The following is a 22,991-nucleotide window of genomic DNA, read 5'->3' on the forward strand; positions in this document are numbered from 1 at the left end:
GTACAAACCTAACATACCCCATGTCCGCCCCCCCCACAAAATGCGAGTGATTCCATTGGCTGTATCCTCGTCCTATAGGGCGGAGAGGTGCGGGACAAAAAAATTAACTGTCATTCCGATCAGCTGTGAGAGGGAGACGGCACCAACAAGGACCTGCAACTAATACAACAGGTACATGATTTAGCAGTGCGTATATTTTTGCATTCAATTATGTGTGCATTGATTTTCAAGGTAATTAGTTGAAGTCATTTTACTCGCATATTGCCGCAACAAGTTAGCGCTGAGTGTTTTGAATGTGCTGAAAACTATTAGAGTGGGTTTCCCATTTTGCTTTGCACACTATGGAAGGCACGGGTGATGGACTCCCAGGTGTGTAAAACAGACAGAAAAATAGATTGAAAATTGCGTCCAGGTAGATTTTAATTTGTATGTTTTCATTTTATAATAAAAAGAGTCTCGTCTTTTCGGCATGACTGAAGTATACCGTAGAAATTAGTATTTTAATTGTGCATACATAATCTTTTGCAGCAGGTGCTGTGTTGAAGTGTCTGTGCAGCAGAGCAGACATGCCTGGGCAAGCCTCAGTGTGCCGTGGTCCTCATTCAAACATGGGCTAGCATTTATGAATGAATGAAAGTTTTTATTACTGTATCATGCATACAGTTATACTCATCCTGCATGGGCTTATATAGGACACCGTAAATTTATAGAAAGCAGATCCTGCATATATATTTTCAAACAATCATTCAAACATATGGACTGTTATTGTCGCCATCTAGCGACAGCCTTCACATCTGGACATCACACCTCCTGCAGCTGAGTTACATCAGTTCAGTCACATATATGTAAAGAAAATATAAAAAATAGCTGTCTTGGGAAGTTGTATTTAGAATAAGAAAAAAATACTATGATATAGTACAACAGTATAAGGTCCCTGTAGTTGAATGGCACATAATCACTGTTATTTTCCTTAAGAAAGTGCAATTACAAATAGCAGACATTGATAAAGTTACTAGCAAGTTGTTGTTTTTTTAATCTAATATTAGAAATCAAGAAAAAAATATCCCCCAACACATGAACAAATGCTAGTAATTTCTGAGTAGATCCGCTGAACGGAAAAAACTATTCCATATCTTTAGACTACAAGAAGTTCGTCTTTAAGAAAATGGGGGAAATGGACATTTTACACTAGACCCAAAATGGCAACATCCGAACAGAGCTACAAATGAGCCCATCAACAGTATGAGCATTGACATGAATGACTTTTCTTTTTTTGCTGTTGTTATTTAATGCTGCACATATCTTTTAGTTAACAAATTAATTATGCATTTTGATTGTGTTTTGTTCCAGACATGGCTCTACTCCTGATCCATCACCTGCCCCTCCTGCTGATCAGTATCCTGGCCTGTCAGTGTCCTGCAGTCAGCGGGCTCTTTGAGTGGCTGAAGGGAGCGACAGCACCTCCGGCAGTGGCACCACCTCCTCCACTTACAGCAGAAGTCCCAGCACTTCTTGCAAAGGATGCTCAGTTTGAGATGAGCACTGCAGATGAGAAGTTTTTGGCTGAGGCAAAGCAGATGGAGCTCAGTCCGTTAGACAGCTGTCATTACAGGGTAAAGTTTAAATTCAGGGTTTCTCAGTATTTGGCTCAGAATCCACTTAGTGATGCATGTAAGCAGAATCAAATCAGGAGTTCATATATTTGTTTGTGTCATCATTTTTTAATCATTAATTAATCTAACAATTATGTTGATTAATTTATTAGTCTGTAAAATGTCAAAAAATAGTGGAAAATTCTACATTACAGTTTCCTAGAACCTAAGCTGATGTCTTCAGATTCAAAGTGCAAAAAGAGTCATTTGCAAAACAGAAAAAAAAAATCCTTTCAGTTTCAAATATTGGAACCAGTTAATTTTGGGGATTTTTGTAAAAATTGTGGTCGACTTAAAATCACATGACAGCCTGAGATCTGTTATGTGATGTTTTGAGACTAACAATACAGTTACTGTTCAAATGAGAAACACTGCTGTGAAGACTTTTCCACCTTTTGGACATTTTCATCAAATGGTAGCAGTCCTCACAGCTTTGTTTGCCATAACAGGGTCACAGTAGCATTGGTACACTTCCACTGGTTTGTCCTTAACAGATTTAATAAAGCTCAGTGTTCCTTTGTAGGTGGTCGCCCGGCTGAAGGCGAGCTGCGAAAGCCTCCCAGAGGAGCAGCTTGCGAAGCTTGGTGTTGTTCTGTTTAACTGCCAGGCAGAGATTGAGGGGCGCCGGACCTTTCCATGTACAGAGGAAATGGTAAAATTATAAAGTAATGATAAAAGGATTCAGAGGATGAGTGTGTTTTGGCTGTGTGGAGCTATTTTTAATCTAATTTTTATGTTTCAGACTATAAAAGAGTGCACAGCAGACATGGATTCAGACACATGGAATGCTTACCACATTGTGAGCAACAGAGCTCGCTCTGTTTGCTACGCAACTCGCCAGCAGCTCTTCAGGCGCCGAGCAGAGCACACTGTCAACGCTCTCATCTCCACAGCCACAAGCCAACTGAGTGCAATGAAGGACCTGAAGGTAAATTTCAGTCCACTTTGGGCTTCTCATCTTCATGTGCACAGTATGCAGGTTGATTATGCTTTGATCATGGTGTTGTATGACAGGAGGGCCAGCTGGAGCTGAAGGAATTGACTGCAGCCTCTTTGGACAAGCTGCTGCATGGTCACAGTGCTCTGCAGACCCAACAGGAGAAGCTGCATGAGGGCCAGGAGCACATGGAGAGTTCACTGAGGAACAACCTGGAGCGTCTGGGCCAGGAGAAAGCCCTCATCGCCGCCGGACAGGAACTGGTAGCCAAGCTCATTCAGGGCATTACAAAGAAAATGGGTGAGAGCTTTCATTTATTTCACACTGTAAAATATTTACCATTTGGTGTATCTGGCACAGAATTGGAGCTGTTGTTTACACATCAGTTATGACAAGAACAGTGTTGAATTGGTGCTTCTCTGAAGTGACGATATACCAAAATGTGTGCCTGCATTGTGCTTTGCATTGCTGTGGTTGGAGTCCTAGAATGTGAAAGCACACAAAGTCCAATTAACTTTTAAATAGTTGAACTTACTCTTCTTTCCTCACAGTGCATGTGGATACACAGCTATGCAGCGAGGTAAACACACTTCCAGTTAAGGTTTAAGACATGAGCTGACCTTTGTCGTTTTACTGGAAGCATCTGTTAAACTTTGACAGTTTTGGACAACAAATTAAATGAAATCATAAACAAGAGTTAGACCAAAGGTACTGTAAAACTTAACAAATGAATTAATGCCAGTACAATAGCATTAACAATAAAACTGGATTCACAGAGGTAGAGACTGGCTGCCATTGTAGTTAAATTGTCTCTAATGCCAGGATGAAGTTCAATATTACAAAATTAGGTTCCCACAGAAAATACAACATAGTTATTAATTGAGTCAACATATAGACCTCATAGGAGTCAAAGTTTTAAACTAGTTAAATACATTAATAAGCCAAACAGTAAATTAGCACTTCCTCAGAATGTTGTAAGACATTAGACCCAAACAGCAAATCTGATAGCTAACTGGTTAGCATTAATCTGATGACAGAAACCGAAAAAAAATAAACAAATCAACAATCATAAAATGGATATAATAAATAGAGTACCTACCTACAGACTACTTGTTGTTACTTGTTTGTGCTATGTACACCTACTGTGGATAAAGATGTCTACCTTGAGCACAAACAACCATCTAAAAACAGAATGTTGAACTGAAACCATTACGATTACTACATCAGTGGTTCACAAATGGTGTGCCGTGATACCAATCCAGGTGTGCTGTGGGATTTTGTGGTAACGACACATTATTATTGCAATATTCAACTGAGCCTATACAAGAAGTTATGAATGAATTTTGAAGTGACTGTATCAGTATGTTGTGTGCACCCATTTCCTAAAAAAGAGGCAAAGTCTAGCTAAAAAATGTAATTTGATTTAATTTTAAAAACCATCTGGGGCGTCGGTGGCTTAGTGGTAGAGCAGGTGCCCCATGTACAAGGCTGTTGCCGCAGCGGCCCGGGTTCGACTCCAGCCTGTGGCCCTTTGCTGCATGTCACTCCCTCTCTCTCTCCCCCTTTCACGCTTGTCTGTCCTATCCATTAAAGGCTAAAAAGCCCCAAAAAATATCTTAAAAAAAAAAACATCTAGGGGAACCTATTTGTTGCCATTCACACATAGGAAATTCTAAGTGTGTGACACATCAAAAGCCATGACTGGCAGCCAGTGTGAGGGATGATGACATTTAAAGAGAGAAAGCTATCAGTGGGTCAATGGATCGCTGTATTGTACAGAGCAAATTACAATAAAGCACCAGTGAAGACGTCCTACCAGAGGAAAAAAAACCTCACAAAAGCTATGCGTTGTATTTTTTTTTTTTTCCTTTATTATTTTTATTGTCTTATGTTGTGATAATGCACGTTATAGAAGCTATTGTGCACAGATGCAAATAAAGGCGTACTTGAGATTTTGGCTTGCCCATTGGTGTGCCTTGGGCACAAAAAATATGAAAACCACTGTATTAAGTGATTTTAAAAGGAGCAGTTACGTGAGTTTCATGTGCTGACTGAGATTTAAAAGGTCTATCCCACCCCTTCAAACTGAGAAAAATATTTAACTATGATTCTCTTTTGTTGTTGGACAAAATGCTCCATGTAAACCCAGCAAATGTCACATTATCTGGTAAGAAATGACATTTATCACATTTGGCCTTCCTTCTTGTCTCCCTTCAGAGAATGTGAGTGAGCATCTGCACATCCAGGGTGCCGAGGTGCAGGACAGTCACAAGGCGATTGTGAAAGACCTCACAGATGTCAGACACCAAGCTCAGGACATCCATCAAAAGATTGGTAATAAAAACAGAGCATCACAAATCTAAATTCATTGCATCTATTTGAAACTAGTCGTTCAAATCAGTGCTGTGTTTGATTTTAATTTACCTTCCTCCCATGCCTGTGGCCGATCAGACCACAGTATGTTGGAGTTTCTGCAGTACCAGGACCAGACCTCCCAGTACTACACTGACCTGATGAACAAACTGGAGCGCATGAACAGCACCCTGGGAGTCACGCTGCACTACCTGGATAACATGCAGAGCCGGATTGAGGAGAGGCTTCACATGATCCAGGGCTACCTCGGCTGGGCAGGCAAGACATTACACTCAGTGCAGTCCATATCTGTCATCTTTTCTACTACAAAATCATTTTAATTAATTAAATTAGATTTTTTGGTCTGACATCTATTATGAATAGTGATTAAATATAACAAACATTGAGCTGAGATGATTAATTGATCAATAGAAAATTAATCAATGAAAAGTAGCTGTTTTTCTGATCATTCCACTCAGTTTTTGCTCTAAAAAAAAAAAAAAGGCCGGCACGATCATGGCAAATTGTTCAGAGAATCAACTCTCGTAAAAACTCTATCAAAATAGAAATTGCTTTAGTTGCGCATAAACAGCCCAGAACTGAAAGTGTGGTAACGAACCCCATAGTCAGCCATTAGGTGATGATCAAATCAGTCAAAGATCATCCTCCTATAGTCTGAAATGTTCAAAACCACAACAAGATTTTACTGATTTTATTGTTTTTCCCTTGTCCTTGTTGTGATAACAGGTTTGAGCTTGACAGCCATGTGGACGTGTATTGCACACACAAGCTACTTTGTCCTGTGTGCAGTCCTGCTGACGTTCCTGCGGTGCCCAGGTTTCTCTCGAGCCATGCTGCTGATCACCGTGCCTCTTAATGCAGTGGCTGAGATCAACCAGCAGCCAGCACTGGATCTCACCGGCCTCAGTCTGCTGCTGCTCATTCTCTCTCTGGGTACAAACTTAAAGGAATATGTTATTATGACTATTTGTATATAAGTTACTGGCCATTTGTTGAATTCCTAAGTGTTTTTCTCACATGCCTCTGCATTGAACAAAGAATCCAAAAAGCAAATGTTCTTCATGTATCGAAGTCAGTGGAGATCGTACTTAACAACAGCAAAACTATATCAAAACATGGGTTTACAAACTCTCACACAACTCGTGCAGTATAATCCAAGCATAATTTATCCAGTCGTATGATCAGTACTTTCCAAACACGTGCATTTCCACTGAACCCTTGCTATTTAAAATGCGTCTGTACAAACAGTCTCATGCACGGCCGTGTCGTGTGCGTTTGAACTCTGCTCAAGCGGAGCCCACGCTAACATGCGTGCTCAGGCACGCGTGCTTTTTGTAGGTTGGAGACAATGGAAACAATGCATGCTTTTGGAAAGTACTGAGCATATGAGACTTGGATTATACTGCACGAGTTGTGTGAGAGTTTGTAAACGTATGTTTTGATACAGCTGTTGTGAAAATGATCTCCACTGACTTCAGCTCATAAAGAACGTTCACCTTTTTTGGATTTTAAGTTCACTGTAGAGACATGCACAAATTTGACATAATATGGTGAGTAATTGATGTACAAATGGTCATTTTGCTGGTGAAGTATTCTTTTAAAGGTGATTACAAGGCAAGACAATGTCTCCAGTATTTTCATGTATTTGTAGTAATGTTGTGGGTTTTTTCCATCATATCTGCAGGTCACTGGTTTGTGAATCAGTTGTGGGCGTGCTTCCAGACCAGAGAAAAGCCAGTTGCCCTGCTGCCTCTGACCCCATGTGAGATAGTGGAGCCTCTGAAGCAGCCAGTTTCCTCCTGCCAGTCATATCCACCGTCCTCTACACCACAGAAGTGAGTCTGCAGAGTTAATTATATACTGTCTATGCTGCAGACTAGGGCTACGGCTAATGATTATTTCTTATTATTGATGAAACCTGACCATTGTTTTCTCAATTTATTATTGTCTGTAAAATGTCTGAAAATTGTATAAGATGCTCTGTATAATTTCCCAGAACCCAAGGTGACATCTTTAAAATGTCTTGTTTTGTCCACCCAACAGTCCCAAAGATAGTCCATTTACAATGATATAGAGAGAAGCAGAAAATACTTGTATGTATGTATGTATGTATGTATGGTATGTTTGCTGGAAATGACTTAAAACATCAATTATTTGCTGATTCATTTTGTTGATCAAATAATCACTTGTCTAATCATTTCAGTTCTGACACCTCATTATTTTTTTATCCCTACTATTTTTAAATGAATTATTGAACACATATTCCCTGATTGTGCATGTTAATACAGATCTTGATTAAAACTTAAAGTCATGATTGCTGAAACAAATTTTCAACAATGTGCAGCAATGCCAGAGATAAGTGCTCTTATTTCTACTTATTTGATGTAGTCTCTTATTCTTCTTATCCTCAGAGATGAAAATGATGGCTTCATGGAGCAAGACAACCTGTTGAATCAGGACAGCTTCATTTCAGGTTTGAAATATATACTGTAAAATATTTTAATAATAATTCCCTCCAAAGAAAAGTGACATTCTATTGGATGAAGTTACTTACATTTGCTCTCACTTTGTATTTGTCTGCAGGTAACTTTGGCGTATCAGCAGTGTCTCCCGCTCAGAGGAAGCCAATGCCAGAGTCCAGGTTTGTGCCAATTATTGGCACACCCAATCACTCCACTCCCAGGCTTCTACCACAGCCAGCTCTTTCCACGGTGAGCAAACCCAGTCATATGAAGGGTAACTAAGATCTATTTTCAGTACCTCATTAATTATTAACAGGTGACATATAAATGCTACGGGTTTATTTTGTAGGCTCTGGTTGCTGACATGCCCCCGAGGAACCTGGGAGGTATTTTTGATGCTGTGAACGACTCGCACGATTTCGTGAACGACTCACGAAGTGCGAGTCCTACCCCATCAGTCATCAGCAACAGGTCAGGGGTTCAGATTTTCTGCCTACACCAATGCACAAAACCAACCAGCCCAATACATTTTTTTCAGTTAATTGATCATGCCTTTCTTTTCTCTCTCTCCGTGTTTCCTGTATCAGCTCTCTGTCAGGCCGTCAGCTGTGCAACGGTATCACAAAAACAGGGAAGGCCTGTAAGAAGAGAGCCGTGCCGGGACAGGAGTACTGCAGAGTCCACGAAGGAGGGCTCTCCTCCTATGTTGTTACATGAGCACTCCACTGTTTTAGACTACAGATGTTTTATTTTATTTTTTATTGCCATGTTTTTAAGTGTTCTTTTTCAAGTGAATACAATTTGTCTTTACCTATCAATGTGACCGTATGTGTATTCAGAGCATTTTTATTTGCTAGAGGGCGTTCTCTGCAGAAAACTAATGAACTGTTATCATGTTGTCATTGTAAGTACTGCTTGCTGTTCATTTTAAAGTAAATAAATTATTTCTTTACCTATGAAGCTGTGAGTACATGTATTCAAACATAACAGTAGTAGTAATCCCTAAAGCTGAATTCAGTCATGCAGTTTTTATTTTATTTTCCTGTATAATATGAAAACCTGCTAAATTAAAAAAAATAATAAATTTAGATTCACCGCCTCACAGTTATACCTCCACAAACCTGTCAAGTTTTCATTAAATATTACATTAATGTCTGTGAAAACATGGATGCTTCACACACATCTTCCCCCCGGCAGCACAGAAGATTTCTTCATCAATTTTGTCAGTATCTGACTAAATGTCTCTCCTTCTGTTCCTGAGATATGACTTTGAATAATGGCCAAAAAAGTGTTACTGTATAACGTTATAATGTTGCAGTAAAGTTGACCTTTGACCTTTTGGATATAAAATTTAATCCCTTAATTTCATCATATTAGACGTTTGTGTGAAAATTTGTCAGAGCATGAATTCTTGACTTATGGCCAAAAAAATATTTTGTGAGGTTGCTGTGACTTTTGACCACAAATTGCGACCAGCTCATTCTTGAGTCCAAGTGGATGTTTATGCCAAATTTGGGGGAAATTCCCTCAAGGCGTTCTTCAGATTTCGCATTCACGAGAATGGGATGGGCAGACAATCTGAAAACAAAACACCTCCAGCCACAGCTAGCACCAGCACGGAGGCATAAACACATAAATGTGAGCCTGTGGCAAAGCCCTTAAAGATTCAGGCAAGACACTTTGGACATAATCATAGGTATAAAACATTTATTTTGTTCAGTGCCAAAATACTTATCAAAAAAACATCCCAACCACTGGGTAAACTTCCCATACCGTACCCTTCTTTGTGTTCATTAAATAAAGCAAGTCAAGGCCAGGTCTCTTAAACTGCCAAATCCCAAACCCTTAAAGACTGAAAGTAATTCAGTGATAAAACTGCTGAGAAGGGTTTACAGACAGATAATTAATTGAAAATATTAAATTGTGCCAGCACCTGGATTCCAAGATTGAAGCAGTCAGTTAACAACTGAAATGAACACTGCTATAGTGAAAAAGAAACTACACACAGGTAGACAATAGATTATTCCCTATACCTAAAGAGAGTCAAGTAAACATTAGCAACATAATATGGTATGGTGTTGCAGACGTGGATTTAAAGTGAGACGTTCAGTCCAGCTCACCAAGTGACAGAATCAAACGGACAGACTTCATTTAGGAACAACCATCTACCTTTGCAGATTAACCACCACATTGTTTTCTTTCAGCCATTTCCTCCTTCACTATTAGCCTTCTTTTCCAACGGAGCGGGTCATGGGTTTAAGAACTTCGTACCACTTGTCTGATAGAGTTTTCACTTTCGGGCTGAGTCATAGTTGGCAACAAACCAATCACAGGTTTCCTTCAAAGCTGTAAGAGTAAAAAGAATGAGTGAAGACAGGCAGACAGCAGATGTGTTCAAGACATATTTGTAATTGCACATTTCTGCACTGTCTGATGGCAACTAAACAACCAACCATGTAAACAAACAAACACAACCAACAAGTCAGTCCTACCTTGTTTGAAGGGTGTGAAGGTAAAATCTGGCAGGTAGCGTTGCAGCTTTGCATTGCTAGCTGTCTTTTTGAACTGGCCGTCTGCTTTACTGGTATCGAACTAGAAGTCAAAGGTCAAGGAAACTACATGCATCTGATTATTAGAAACAATATGAACAACCACTTTCTTTACAAATGCTGAAGGACCAGTCTAATAATCATGCAAACGTCTGTTACATACAAATTGCATGATAGTTAAACAGTTCAGAAAGGTAAGTCATAACCAGACAGCGTCTTTTTTCAGGTAATTCCAGTATTTTATGGTAATAAACTTGTCGAGAACTTCCAACTGGCTACAACAGAATTTGGAGCTTTTACTGTTTTTAAAAATAGTAATTTATTTAGTTTAGTATTTTAGAATAATAAACAAATAATCATGGATCATTTCCTGAGATGGGAATGACCCCATTCATAAAAATGTACAATATGCTTTAAAAAACAATTGATCAGCAATAATGTTGAATATTTGCAGTTTGTACTCAATGTGCAACAACAAGCAAAAACAACCAGCATGCTCTTCATTATTTTATCATATTAGACATCTGTGTGAAGTTTTGTCACAATTAGCATATGCATTCTTGAGTTATGGCCAAAAACATATTTTGTGAGGTCACATTGACATTGACCTTTGACCACAAAATTCTAATCAGTTTACTCCTCAGTCCAAGTGGATGTTTGTGTCAAATTTAAAGAAATTCCCTCAAGGTATTCCTGAGATATCACATTCTCAAGAATGAGATAGAGTCACGTAGACTTGACCTTTGACCTATGACCACCAAAATGAATTGAATCGAAGTGAATGTGCCAAATTTGAAAAGATTTCCTCAAGGCATTCTTGAGAGCAATTATGAGAATGAGACAGACAAGGTCACAATGACTTTGACCTCTGACCTGTGACCACCAAAAACTAATCGTGTTCACAAGGATGGGACGTACATACGGATGGACGGACAACCTGAAAACATAATGCCTCCGGCCAAGGCTATCGCTGGCATGGAGACATAATAAAACGTGGAGCCACCTCAAATTAGGAGCGTGGACTATATATAATAAACAATCTGTTCCATATTAAACACCTGTTAAACATGACAAATTTTCTCTGATGACACTGATTTACTTAGCACAATTAAAGGATACCACCACTTCTCCTTTAAAGTCAAGCGCTTGCACAACTGCTTCTGCTGCTTCTTTGATGGACACTTCATCTTCCTCTCCAACTGGAACCAGCAGATACGACACAGGCATTACTACTAAATTTAACTTAGCTTTCACTGTCAATGTGCTGTGTATGAGGACTCACCGGAAAGAATGATTGGATCGACTTCTGGATACTCTCTCAAGACCCACAGAAAGAGACGAGCCAGGTCCAAAGAGTAAATGAACTGTCTTCTGGGAGTGCCAGAGCCCCAGACCACCAGGGGCTTCCCCTCCTCTAATCATACACACAAATAAGTACACAATTAATATTGCTCCATGTATCCCCACTGTACCCTACTCTACCTTCAATACACAGGATTAGCATCAGCACTGTCACTAATCTTACAGTATATTTGATATTGTTTTTCAGTCACCGTCAAATGCTTAGGCATACGCCTAAAAAATATATATTAAAGTCTCTACTTATAGTTAAGTTGTGCTGTGTAGGTATGGTCTCATTACTGATCCTAACCACAATGAGGTAGACATATTGTAATTCGTAAAAAGAGCATTGATAGACTTACTTTGAGCAATGTAAGCTTTGTGTATAAGGCCTGGCAGCACATGACCGTCCTCAATGCTGAAGTTGTCGTGGGGACCGAACACATTAGTGGGTATCACAGCTGTAAAACACCGCCCATGCTGCTGGAAATATGCCCTGTGAAACATACACAAAGTTTTACAGACAATTATTACGTGTGTAGGAATGTGACAGTGGGAATTTACTAAACATGTTACAGCACAACAACAACAGTTGAGTTCCCACCTGTTATGGACGTCAATCATTCTCTTTGCATAGGCATAGCCAAAGTTCGACTCATGAGGTGGACCGTTATGGATCTAATGCAATGAAATGAAGCAAAGTTAGCCGCCATTCCAAATTGACTGGTAAGTGCAATGCTAAGAGAACACACACACACACACACACACACACACACACACACACACACACACAGAGGCCTTTTACCATGGTCTCATCGATAGGGTAGGTGGTCTTATCAGGAAAGATGCAGGTGGATAGGCAGGAAACAACCTTGACTGCGCCAACTTCATGTGCTGCCTGCAGAACGTTATCGTTGATGTAGATATTGTTTCTCTGGAGAGGGCAGACACATCAGTAAGAAAAAAAAAACACATATGAAAAGAATTATAAGAAAACTACACAAAACAACACGTAATGTCCGACAGCCTTTTCAAACATCTGTGCTCTTTTATTAGCAGTAATAGCAGAAGTGTGATTTCCTCATACCCAAAAGTCCAGGTTGTACTTCATGTTTTTGAAAAGCCCCCCAACCATAGCAGCCAGGTGGATGACATGGGTTGGCCGATATTTTTCAAACACCGCCCGTGTCTCCTCCATATTCCTAAAGAAACACAACAATAACACAGAATGAGTAAAGTACAGAGACAACCTCCAAACTTTGTGTATTAGTATCAAAACATGTGTTGCATATTAGCAGCCTGAGGAGTGTGCTCTCACATGAGATTTGCATCTTTGGAGGAGAGGAATGTCCATTCTTCCCCCTCCTTGGCTCCCCCTTCCTGTTTGACCACATGCTGTATGGCCCTGCCCACCAAGCCGGAACCTCCTGTCACCAGCACCCTCAGTGGAGCGGTGTGATTACCTTGACAATTCATCTAGATAAAGACATATATGAAGCACGCTTAATGGGGCGTAGGCATGATACAAACAAAACAAGATATGAGTGTTTACACATGATAGTGACGCTTTGTTTCATAACACAAAGGTGCAGTGAATATGGCACTGACAGCTCCCCCACAGTCACTACAGGTGGGTGTGTCGCAGCTGTTTGCAATGCTGAAGGCTCAGGTAAATGCCACGTCATACAGCAGTTCAGTGGACATTTTACATGTACACACAGATAATTTCACAAGCAATGTGATTAGAGAGCATTTGACAACCGGCGAACATCGGTTCGCAAACTAACGTCATAACAAGCCAAACTCAACACTATCTTACATGTGGATTGTGTTGAGTAATGCAGATAAGCTAACTAAGTTAGCTAACTTATTTAGCTTACCTGTGCTTTCGGGAAATGTACAAAGACACGTATCCCAGGGCCGGCTTGTTTGTTGGTACCTGCTTGTCAAGAGGAATGTCCAGTCTGTAGAGATGCTGTGTTGTGCTGCCCAAAGTCAGCCAGACAAGCTAACGCTATTAGCCAAAGTTTATGTTAGCTATGCTAGCAGTGGGTAACCGCTGTCACATTCATTCCTTGCAGCGAGTGTTAAATTAACATAAAGTTAGCTACATAAGCTAACCTGAATGTGGCAACTATGTCACAAATACGTTAATTATATATGTTTTTGCTTTTCCTCAGAGTGACGGTAAGACGTTAGCTCTAAGCTAAACAAATTAAACAAACTATATAGTTGCGTCTCACCCGTTAGCTGTAAGTGCAGACAGACGAAGCCGGTGTTAAGCTAGAATGTCAAGCTGAACTTCCGGTCAGAACTTTCAGAATAAAATTTTATTGACGAACAGCTGGGTCGTTTTCACGTCTCAGGTTTTCTGTGTGCACAATGTAATGTGACGCAGTTACACCCGTTTTACAAACTGCACATCTACTTCCTGTCAAGCCTACAGATTCCTGCTGCACACAGGTGCGTATGGGGACACCCACAGTCTGCGCGCCTATTGTTTAAATTTTAACTCAGGGTGCAAAACAGTAAAATAATGGTGCAATGCATACTTTTGCATCCCCGCAGAACCAAGCATGGGTGATCTGTGGTTATTTTACTGCTGCACACAGAAGTCTCAAGTTTCAGAAATAAAAACATTAAAATAAATTTAAAATTCCAAAAGTAAAAGTGCTCATTATGCAAATGGTCCATTTCAGAATAATATATATAATAACTCAGGCAATGATCAATCACTTTAACGTTGCAGCTGGTAAAAGTGGGGCTCATTTTAATTACTGTATACTGCTGGGTAGATTGGTCTATAATAATTCATTATCATTTAGTTGATTTTATTTTTTATTTTTGCATTAATAGTCTATATCCGAAGAGTAATTAAAGCTGTCAGATAAATGTAGCACAGTAAAAAGCACAATGTTTCCTCTGAGATGTAGTGGAGTAGAAGTTTAGCAAAATACAGAAATACTCAAGTAGAGTACAGGACCTTACAATTGTACAGAAGTACAGTACTTGAATAAATGACAGACCGCAGCATTTCTTTTTTTTGTCTGAGGCCTGAAACACACCTGTCAATGTACAAAATAACCTGTTTATTAAACAAGTGATGTTAAATTAATATTTAGTTACATTTCATTCATTACTGACTCTTCCTTGAAACATGATGCTTAACTTTGCAAATTAGTAGCAATGGAGGAACAGGAGTAAAAGAAATATAGGAGAAAAGGAAAGTTTTCCTTCTGCTCATAAAGGTAATTATGAGATGATGTTCTGCATATGGTCATTAAAACATTGAAGTATCTGTTAACACATCAATGATGATAAATGTGTTATTTGTGATCTGGTGTAAAACACAACACCTGTCAGTAAAACAACTATATAGGAATGGGAGTCTGTTTTAAAAGGCATTTTCACATTTATTTGAAAGTTTGACAATATAAAGTAAACAGAGGAGAATCAAACAGAGAATGTCGTAACATTTTCTCACTTCTGATCCCAGAGTATCTGGACCAATAAACAGCTGCTGTCTGAGGTGTCACATAAATGAGCAGCCAGAATACAGACTTTAAATAAGGAACATCCGATGTCAGCTTTCACTTCTTCCTGCACACATTACATTATTGATTACAGGTTTTCCTCTCAAGTGTGTCACTCTGATGTAGATATTCCAGCCTGTCTCTAAGCTCTGCGTGTGAAGTGCTGTGAGTCTCTGAACTCCAGATAGAGGCTAAACAGCAGGTGCAGAGACTGGATCCTGCTGCTGTAAACAGGGATGTCCAGCAGGCCGCTGATAATGTCGGTGTACTCGGCCAGGCTGCATTCCAAGCGGGCCGGGGGCAGCTGCAGGCGGCCCAGCATCTCCTCCAGCTCAGCTGGCCACTCCTGCATCAGGCTGTCAATGTCCGGCATCGCTCGGCCATACTGAACGCTGGCCGGAGGTTTGGAGCGGTGCAGAGCGCTGATACTATCCACCCAGCTGTCCACCGCCCGAGGGTTGGTCTGAGGACTGGCAACGCTTGTTACCTTCTTTAACTGGAGGAGAGAGGGAGAGCGAAAGAGAAAGACAGACAGGGAGCCAGACAGAGAGACAGACAGACAGAATGAGGTGTTTGTTTTTGTTTTTGTTTTACAAGATTCATTTTTGGCATTCTTCCTTTATTTGATTGGAAAAGTGGAGGCACAGACAAGACAGAGAGTGAAGAGAGGTGACATACTGTATATATAAAACTTTTGTCTATTGAGGAAGTCACATTGAGATTAGAACTGCTTTTGCAGGTGAGACCTAGCAGGACAACATCAAATCACAACAGTGACAATAGATGTGTCAAAGTACAATACATAATAGAGTGGAGTGATAAGGCAGCACTATTTAATCTAGAATTTGTTTGTTAAATGAAGCAGCTGCAGCTAGCTGTGACCACTTCCTCTATTCTAAGTTTAAAATCATTTTAGGAGATCATTCCAGGACCAGGGACTGTAGTGGAACAGACTTGTTTTGCCAGATTCTGTGCTGGTAAAAGCGCCTTAAAATGAAGCCATTTATGTGGCTGTAGATTATAACTGCTTTGCAAAGATAAAAACTTCTGGCTTAGGTAATTGGAAATGTACCTGAGATGATCTAATAGACTAGAATGTACCACAGTTGGAAGCTACACAAAGTGAAGGATGGCCATCCTACCATGCTGTATAAGATACAATAATGAGCCCTGGAGCTAGATTTGGTAATTATATAGACAGGGCTGAGTGATACAGGGGGTCAAGCTGAGACAAGGTGTACGGCGATGCAAACCTGTACATAGTATGGCCAAAATCAATCTGAGACAGAAATAGGCTAGCAACTAAGCATTTTCTCTATACGATAGAAAAACAAGACTTTAGCCTGTACAGAAAGCCGAGTGTGAATTTCTATTTCTTTGCAAGACAGTCATTACGGTATTTTAAATTGAGACTTATATCCAACCAAAGTATAAAGCCTTTAATGTCTTCAGAGGCAGTCTGATTACTGACAGGATTTTCCACATATTCATTTATTTGTGGCGGCCCAGAACGATTAAAACATCTGCCGCCACCTTTTGATTTTCTACTTTAGGAGTCGTATCGCTCATTACGAGCGCTGTTGGAATATATATATCGTTCAGTTATTCACTGCACCACGCACACACAGAGCGGCAGAACGTCAGGAGCAGTGAAAAAGAAGCATAATCGTTCACTGCACTGGGTCCAAAAGTTTGCCTCTGCAGCAGCTGCTCTTCTAATCTATCGATCTGATCTGAGCGGTTCCGATCAGTTCGACTGAATAATTATCCACCCCACAACTCAAAACTCCACAAACTGCTGTCGAGGAAGAAAATTAACTCTTGAAGCCTGCGCTGCATTCCCAGACCCTCCAAATTTAGAGAGGGGGACGCAGACTGATCCACAAGGACACAGGCAACAAAGAAAAAACGGAAAGTTAACAAAGTAGCAAAAGGTCCACGCTAACAGAGAGAGAGTAGGGTGGTGGCTCACCATTGACCGCACTCAGGATGTAAACACAAAGTGTCAGGTTGGAAGCTGTACTACATTCAGCTGAAAAGTTGTGGTAGATTATGATCTATATTTAAACGACATGATGATGTATTTTCAACATATAACTTGTTCTACAGGATCTCAGTCAGAATAGAGTGTGTGTGATACAGGTGTATGGTTATCAGTACCTCAGTGGCTCCATGCTGTTTGGTCTCCTCTGACAGCCACAGCGACAGCACCGTGGGGTCTGACTGTTTCACACTGGGTTCGTCCAGAACCACCAGACCCAGACTGTCCGCTTTACCATCTGGCCTTGGCACCTGAATGCCACACAGGTCACAGTCAGATCAGGGGTCACAGAGATTAAGGAGCATTTCTAGTGCTACTACCAATAAAAGTTTGTTAGGTATAATGCACAACCTTTGTCTTTTCTCACAACAAAAGCGAGACTAAAACTAAAAGAAAAGTTTTGAAAACGGGAACTGTGACGACATTTTTATCTTGTTCAGAAGATGATTTATCTGTTTGTTCTGCTATCGATAATAAGAAGCGTCTTTACATTCAGTAACGTTGTGTCTGTCAATGATGTTATCTGATGATTTATGAACTTAATTCATCTGCAATCCACTGAGAATTTGACAGGAAGCAACAAAACAGCTGAAACATGAAAACATGCAGGCAGCAGAAGTGATCAGAATACATCAAAATTAAAAATGAATGACAACAGTGAGACTAAAACTAAATAAAAAAAATGAATCCTTGTGTATTTCCTATTTCTGCAGCTCCAATAAATTAGCAGACAGGTTGTGTTTGTACCTTCAGGAAGGCGTCAATGTCTCCCACAGCTGGGATGAAGTCTGGGATGAAGGGCTTCAGGCTGTGCTCCAGCTCTGCACACTGAGGGGTGTAACTTAGAGGAGACAACAAAAGACGTCTTTTATTTGTGCCCTGGTTCTCCGTCCAGCTTAAATGACTAGATCTGTGTTAACTGTCAGTCTGATTCATAAAGGAATCCTTTTATCATGTGTAACAACATTTTTCTCTCTGTGATCTAAAATTTCTCTCTTCAAACTGTATCAGGACTATTATTACATATATATCATATGGAGCAGGAGAGTCTGTTGTGACTGATAGTAAACTGAACAGTTTTGGACTGAAGACCTCACCTTTGATTCTGGGAAATTATAACATGCATTTTCATTTTTTGATATTTATAAACAGAATAATGAATGGAGAAAATAATCAGCAGATGAATCAATAATGGAAAAAATTAAGCGTATGATATGTATTATGTGTGTGTGTGTGTGTTTCTTAAGTAAACTGCTCACCGTATGATGTACTGGAAGAGCTCTTTGATCTCTGTGCTGACAGGCAGGTTGGCGTAGTCAGCAGGGTCATATGCCCCCTCTGGAGCATCACCGGGCTCGTCATCATCGTCTGAGTCCTCTTCATCAGAGTCCTCCTCCTCCTCCTCTTCTTCTTCCTCATCTTCCTCGTTCGGACTGGCCCCAGGCTGCCCGCCGGTTGGCTCGACGGCCCTCAGAGGCTTGTGGTCTTCATCATCACTGTTGGCCGACATCAGGCCTCGCTCCGTCCTGCTCCTCCTGGACTCTGACTGAAAACACAAAAGTTATCTTCATCTGATGTCAGAGGAGAGAGAAAGGTGACAACAGCATCACTATAGGCTAAAGTCAACCCCATCAAACACATTCACTGTGTTTTGTCCACCACAGCCCACAGAGCAGCAGTTCATTGCATGAAAGTGAAAATTAGAGTGTGTGAATGAGAAGAAGCTGCTAAGTGACTGTCCTCTCTGATGATCACAGCTCAGTGCGGAAGATATTCAGGTAGCAGCTCCTATTTGCAGCTCACACCCACTGGTCACTAATTAATATTAATTCAGTCAGTAACTGGATGACAAAGCAAAATAAAACTTGTCTGTTGCATTATTATGTATTGTATTTCTACTTCTGATACTTTATCCACATGAAGCTAATAATACTTGTGTACTTTTTCTGCTGATAGCCTACTTCAAATACATGAAGCTGAAAATACCTGTTTACTTTTACTCCTGATACTGACACAACATGAAGTTGACAATACATGTGTACTTTTACAGTAGGTACTTTAACCACACAATTCTGCCAATACTTGTGTACTACTGATACTCCAACTACATGAAGCTTATACTTGAGAGTATTTTACTGCTGATACTTAACGTACATGGAGCTGATAGTGACTAGTCTGCAGTCCTAGTGCATACCGTTACATTAACGTTATAACATGAGGTAGGCTACTTCTGTAGACATTTCTTTGTCTACACACACAGTCCAGGGGTGGTGGTGGGCGGATGTTACCTGATGCTGGCTGCGGGGAGTCGGGCTGTAGACGCTCGCTACCTCCTCAGAGTCGACCACCTCCAGGCTCTCGTCGTACGGTTGGTTTTTCAGCAGTCTAGTGTCTTTCCCCCGGTCAGCCCGCTCCATAGGACGCTAACACATTATCGTGTGAACCCAAATATGGTTACACACATTTATCTAGCGTTTAGATGCGCTTTAATATTGATATAACAGTTTACCAACAACCAAGTTTATAAACAACACAGCTGTTACGCCCGTCTACCGTCTCGCGTTAGCCACCTAGCATCAGACAACTAACAATAAACCGAACCACGGGAGGTTTTAAACCGTCCAAGACAACAAACACACGGTTTAACGGATAAAAGGCCTACAGAGATAAATTACCTCTCTTTGTTTTACATGTATCAGTCGGAGTTCAGTGTGAACGCGTTTGTCTGCGTCTAACTGTAGCTAGCAGGTAGCTTCTGAGACCTACCGTACCGTCTGTGGTGTATCCTGGCAACGGCTCACGTAATGCATCTTGGGATTGTAGTTTTTTTCCCCGACAGCTTTATTGAGCGTAATACAAAATACAAACAAGGCAACACTGTCATCAAGTGGTAAAACCAGAAAACTGCAACACGTGGAGAAAATAATGACTGAAAAAAGACATTAAGTGAGAAAAGCGTAAAAGCAAATCTATTAAAAGAAAAATTATATTATTATTATTATTGTCGTTGTTGTTGTTGTTATTATTACTATGATAATAATAATCATAATAATAATCCAGATGTGGTTTATACAAGCCACATCTGGATTATTATTAGATGTGAATGGTATTGACAAACTGTTTTTTGTTTGTAAATTTACATTTGTAGATATTTAAATTGGCCAAGGAATTAAGTAATAGTTATTGTCTTTATCATGTAGAAAGACACCAAATATACATGATTAACATTATCATAACTATTAGTAGTAGTAATATGTTAGCAGCAGCCCTTTAAGCTTATATTAACAATAGTTAAATGCACTTACTGAACTAGTTGTAGCATGAGAATTTTACTTAGTAAGTATACCAACTGTTGTGTGAGAGCTTGACTTGCTGACTAACCATATCTAAAAACATTAAAACAGCATCGAAACACAGTGCAATAATATCTGACAGGAGTTTCCTCCAGTTACAGTGTGTAAAGGAAAATAAACAATGCATGCCAGTTCAATGTCATTTACGTGCTGGGCCCCTACAAACATTACTCACAAGTACTGCTTCATCTATAAGCACAAAAAAGTTAGGCTCCAATTTATAAGATTTACCTTGCATCATAACGATTCATAGCCCTAGCATAACCAAATTCTGGGCCCTATGCACCAGTAGCCTCTGTGGGCCCCCCACCCTTCCTGATCCATGTCTTTCTCACACACCTTTTGAAATGTTTTGTTCTTGTAAAGTCAGTTTAGCATCTTCCCCTTTCCTTTCTTTTCTATTTGAAACTCATTTTCCTTTCTCAGGGAAAGACATGACTGTGTACGTTGTTGCTCCAGCAGAATCAGCAGTCAGTCAGCCTTAGCCACCTTTAGAGATGAATCCTAGCTCAGGGGCGGACTAAAGCATTTTGAGCCTTTAAGGAGTGAGAGGGGCCTCAGAGCGCTTCCACTATTTTTCATACAAAGTTGAGTCTTCAACCAATGCGTTCAGCCAGTTTTAATTTAGTTATGGCACTAATTACTGAGAAATAAAAATCTGCAAACAAAACCAAACTTTTCAGGATTTTTGAGGGTTTCCCTCATATTAATGCCCTTGGTAATCAGTCCCACCCTACAATGACACCCTTGTATTGAGTGGGCTAATTCAGTCCCTCCCTGATTTCCAATTGCACATTAACATACATGCTGCACTTTTGGATATGTGGAAATGCTTTAATCTGTATGTGGACTGATTTCTAAAGACCTGTTGTGGGATCTACAAAGTAATCCAGATGACTCAGTGTAGCTGCTTGTTTAGAGAGACTCCTGTTCTACCATTTTATCAGCATTTTAGCTACTACACAACTGCATCTGATTCAGAAAGCATCACATGAACTCAACATCACTGAAGTTAAAATCAATCTCACAATACAGAGTGTCACTTTAGATGACTGAGTGTTTTATTGATTGCAACAGCTAACTGGTAAAGTTGAGAAATAGCGTGACAGAGTGTGTTCAGTGGATGGTTGTGATGCTGGCTTTGTGCAGTTTGGTTCACATCCCCTCTCAGGGGCCCCTGGACACAAGAGGAGTCCTGCCCTAAAACAACAAATACATTCATTAGTACTCATGTAATAAGAGAAAATAATGTTACTCAAAATTCTGTTGGACTAATGGACACTTTCTGTTGGTAAAGTGTCGGCCTGCAGACTGAATCATCTCTGTTTTAACATTATTAATCTGTCACAGGTTATTTTAGTGCAGAAAACATTCACAGGCTTCATCTATCACACTGATTATGATGAAATATATTTAAACAAGTTAGCTATTAAAAATATCATCAGCATATGTTGATGTATTGCTATTTTTGTAAAATTAAGATACTTACTTAGTGGACTGAAACACAGATGACCACTTCTCTCCAGCTGTCTTGTTGAGGTAACACTGGGTGCACTGCAGGAACACTGAGTCTAAAATAAATAGTACCATAGAATGAGTAACATTACTCATCTTTGAATTTGAAATAAGTAATATTAAGATGAAATATTAGATCTGTTAATGTTTTCATTTCAACTGTTACTCACCTCTGTCTGCTCTCCAGCTTGTCCTGTAATCATTGTAATCATGAAATGATGTAATCATTTCTTCTCTGTCGTCAAGGTAACCTTGGATGCTCTGCAAAAATACTGAGTCTGGGTCTTCCTCCTTTGCTGCTTCCTGTGTGGATGTTGGAGCTGCACATAATCCTGCAGATTAAGAGTAAGTCAGATAATATATGATTTATTAAGCAAGATTTTTTTTTAAAAAAAAATTCTGTGGGCATTTTAGCCTTTAATTGACAGGACAGACAAGTGTGAAAGAGGGAGAGAGAGGGGGAGTGGCATGCAGGAAATGGCCACAGGCTGGAGTCGAACCCAGGCCCCTGTGGCAAGGGCCTTGTACATGGGGCGGCTGCTCTATAAGGATAAGGATAAACAGGTGCACATGTGGCTAGTTTACACAATAATATACACTAAGCTACTCACCCTTTAGTCCACAGTGAACAGCAGCAGCTCAGATGGTGGAGTAAGAGAGGGAACAATAAATGAGTGAGCAAATTATTTTGAGTTACTAAATAAGTGAAATATGAGTAAACAGGCATTGTATACAGTATGTAGCTGGTTCACACAATATAATGCATTACTTTCTGTCTTGATATATTGAATTCTAGTCTAGGTCACTTTTTCTCTAAGTTAGAGGCTCATACTTACTTTCTTCGTCCACGGTGAACAACAGCAGCTCAGGTGGTGGAATGAGATAAGAGGAAAGTCAAAAATGGTTAGTAAGAAAAGAAACCTTAGCAAAATAAACATATCAAAGAAAAAATGGTTGATAAATAAGCTCACACTTACCTTTTTGTCCATGGTGAACAACAGCAGCTCAGGTGGGGGAGTGAGAACAGACATAAAAGATTAGGGAGACAAGTACTCTTTAAATAATTGGGTATTATGAATATAATGTATTTCATATTTCATATATGTTACTTTACCTTTTTTGCCATATGAAGGCATTTTTGGTTTCTGGAGGATTATGTTAAGGGAGCAAATTGTTAGGAATATAGGCTAAATGTTAGGCAGACTAACATTTAGCCGGCTGTGAGAAGGAATGTA

The 22,991-nt window shown here is 39.9% G+C and overlaps 3 protein-coding genes and 1 long non-coding RNA gene across 4 annotated transcripts; 1 reads left to right on the top strand and 3 right to left on the bottom strand.

Annotated features, from left to right (window-relative positions):
- Positions 1–48: 48 nt before the first annotated feature.
- bmb (brambleberry) lies at positions 49–8,712 on the top strand. Its single transcript, XM_050054230.1, has 13 exons — positions 49–171; positions 1,351–1,613; positions 2,176–2,304; positions 2,395–2,580; positions 2,667–2,889; positions 4,807–4,923; positions 5,041–5,220; positions 5,689–5,895; positions 6,647–6,797; positions 7,374–7,435; positions 7,546–7,673; positions 7,774–7,895; positions 8,012–8,712. The coding sequence occupies exons 2-13, from the start codon at positions 1,353–1,355 to the stop codon at positions 8,139–8,141; spliced, it is 1,896 nt and encodes a 631-aa protein (XP_049910187.1). The 5' UTR covers positions 49–171; positions 1,351–1,352; the 3' UTR covers positions 8,142–8,712.
- A 404-nt stretch (positions 8,713–9,116) lies between these two features.
- LOC126396290 (GDP-L-fucose synthase-like) lies at positions 9,117–13,603 on the bottom strand. Its single transcript, XM_050054240.1, has 10 exons — positions 13,195–13,603; positions 12,633–12,790; positions 12,402–12,516; positions 12,120–12,248; positions 11,919–11,992; positions 11,677–11,810; positions 11,256–11,387; positions 11,093–11,172; positions 9,917–10,016; positions 9,117–9,770 (listed from the first exon to the last, which is right to left on the bottom strand). The coding sequence occupies exons 2-10, from the start codon at positions 12,788–12,790 to the stop codon at positions 9,715–9,717; spliced, it is 978 nt and encodes a 325-aa protein (XP_049910197.1). The 5' UTR covers positions 13,195–13,603; the 3' UTR covers positions 9,117–9,714.
- Positions 13,604–14,422: 819 nt separating this feature from the next.
- Positions 14,423–19,691, bottom strand: ift46 (intraflagellar transport 46 homolog (Chlamydomonas)). Its single transcript, XM_050054239.1, has 5 exons — positions 19,177–19,691; positions 18,148–18,434; positions 17,636–17,729; positions 17,008–17,139; positions 14,423–15,343 (listed from the first exon to the last, which is right to left on the bottom strand). The coding sequence occupies exons 1-5, from the start codon at positions 19,303–19,305 to the stop codon at positions 14,990–14,992; spliced, it is 996 nt and encodes a 331-aa protein (XP_049910196.1). The 5' UTR covers positions 19,306–19,691; the 3' UTR covers positions 14,423–14,989.
- Positions 19,692–21,306: 1,615 nt separating this feature from the next.
- LOC126396297 (uncharacterized) lies at positions 21,307–22,512 on the bottom strand. Its single transcript, XR_007570557.1, has 4 exons — positions 22,368–22,512; positions 21,927–22,088; positions 21,731–21,812; positions 21,307–21,441 (listed from the first exon to the last, which is right to left on the bottom strand). It is a non-coding gene; the product is annotated as an uncharacterized LOC126396297 (long non-coding RNA).
- Positions 22,513–22,991: the final 479 nt, after the last annotated feature.

The sequence above is a fragment of the Epinephelus moara genome, chromosome 10, assembly GCF_006386435.1.
Source record: "Epinephelus moara isolate mb chromosome 10, YSFRI_EMoa_1.0, whole genome shotgun sequence".
Classification (NCBI taxonomy): domain Eukaryota; kingdom Metazoa; phylum Chordata; class Actinopteri; order Perciformes; family Serranidae; genus Epinephelus; species Epinephelus moara.

Bases quoted from the DNA above. Each gene is read 5' to 3' on its own strand.
- ift46 (XM_050054239.1), bottom strand. From the start codon at position 19,305: ATGGAGCGGGCTGACCGGGGGAAAGACACTAGACTGCTGAAAAACCAA. The intron at 18,435-19,176 runs GTAACATCCGCC...TTGTGTTTTCAG, and splicing joins CTCCCCGCAGCCAGCATCAG to TCAGAGTCCAGGAGGAGCAG. The intron at 15,344-17,007 runs GTACTGATAACC...TCTCTCCTCCAG, and splicing joins AACAGCATGGAGCCACTGAG to TTAAAGAAGGTAACAAGCGT.
- LOC126396290 (XM_050054240.1), bottom strand. From the start codon at position 12,790: ATGAATTGTCAAGGTAATCACACCGCTCCACTGAGGGTGCTGGTGACA. The intron at 12,249-12,401 runs GTATGAGGAAAT...TGCCCTCTCCAG, and splicing joins AGTACAACCTGGACTTTTGG to AGAAACAATATCTACATCAA. The intron at 11,811-11,918 runs GTGGGAACTCAA...TATGTTTCACAG, and splicing joins ATGATTGACGTCCATAACAG to GGCATATTTCCAGCAGCATG.
- bmb (XM_050054230.1), top strand. From the start codon at position 1,353: ATGGCTCTACTCCTGATCCATCACCTGCCCCTCCTGCTGATCAGTATC. The intron at 2,890-4,806 runs GTGAGAGCTTTC...GTCTCCCTTCAG, and splicing joins GGGCATTACAAAGAAAATGG to AGAATGTGAGTGAGCATCTG. The intron at 5,221-5,688 runs GCAAGACATTAC...TTGTGATAACAG, and splicing joins GGGCTACCTCGGCTGGGCAG to GTTTGAGCTTGACAGCCATG.